This window comes from Dendroctonus ponderosae, unplaced genomic scaffold (genome assembly GCF_020466585.1).
Source record: "Dendroctonus ponderosae isolate FM_Combo_2020 unplaced genomic scaffold, Dpon_F_20191213v2 Dpon_F_20191213_7, whole genome shotgun sequence".
Classification (NCBI taxonomy): Eukaryota; Metazoa; Arthropoda; class Insecta; order Coleoptera; family Curculionidae; genus Dendroctonus; species Dendroctonus ponderosae.
Genome location: NW_026018916.1, coordinates 13,531,398 through 13,531,784, shown reverse-complemented (window position 1 = coordinate 13,531,784; position 387 = coordinate 13,531,398). Strand labels below are relative to the sequence as shown.

General features: G+C 40.3%; 1 protein-coding gene across 1 annotated transcript in view; it reads left to right on the top strand.

Annotated features, from left to right (window-relative positions):
• The window catches only part of LOC109541556 (heat shock protein 68), a gene marked incomplete in the record, with an annotated part of 6,487 nt that overhangs the window by 5,812 nt on the left and 288 nt on the right, over positions 1-387 (top strand). The window contains 1 exon segment of the mRNA XM_048668359.1: positions 1-387. Within this exon segment, the coding sequence (XP_048524316.1) occupies positions 1-387 (387 nt within the window).

The following is a 387-nucleotide window of genomic DNA, read 5'->3' as shown; positions in this document are numbered from 1 at the left end:
TCATTTAGAGCGGCGCACAGTATTGAGTTATACTGCCTTGGAGAAGATGCAAATTCTTTAAAATTAACGATGAATCGACAACAATTCGATACGCTGATCGGGGATTCAGTTGAACGAGCCTTGGGTATCATGACAAAATGCCTTAAGGGAGCAGGATTGACCAAGGAAAATATCACCGATGTTCTATTAGTTGGTGGTTCTACCCGTATACCCAAAATTCGAGAAAAGCTAACGTCATTATTCGGCGTCAACAAGATACGTACCAACCTGAATCCTGATCAGGCTGTCGCTCTCGGTGCAGGTATTCAAGCAGCAATATTTAAAAAGGAGTTTAAAAAACTCGAGAAATATGAAATTACCGAAATTACCCCCTTATCTTTAGGTTTA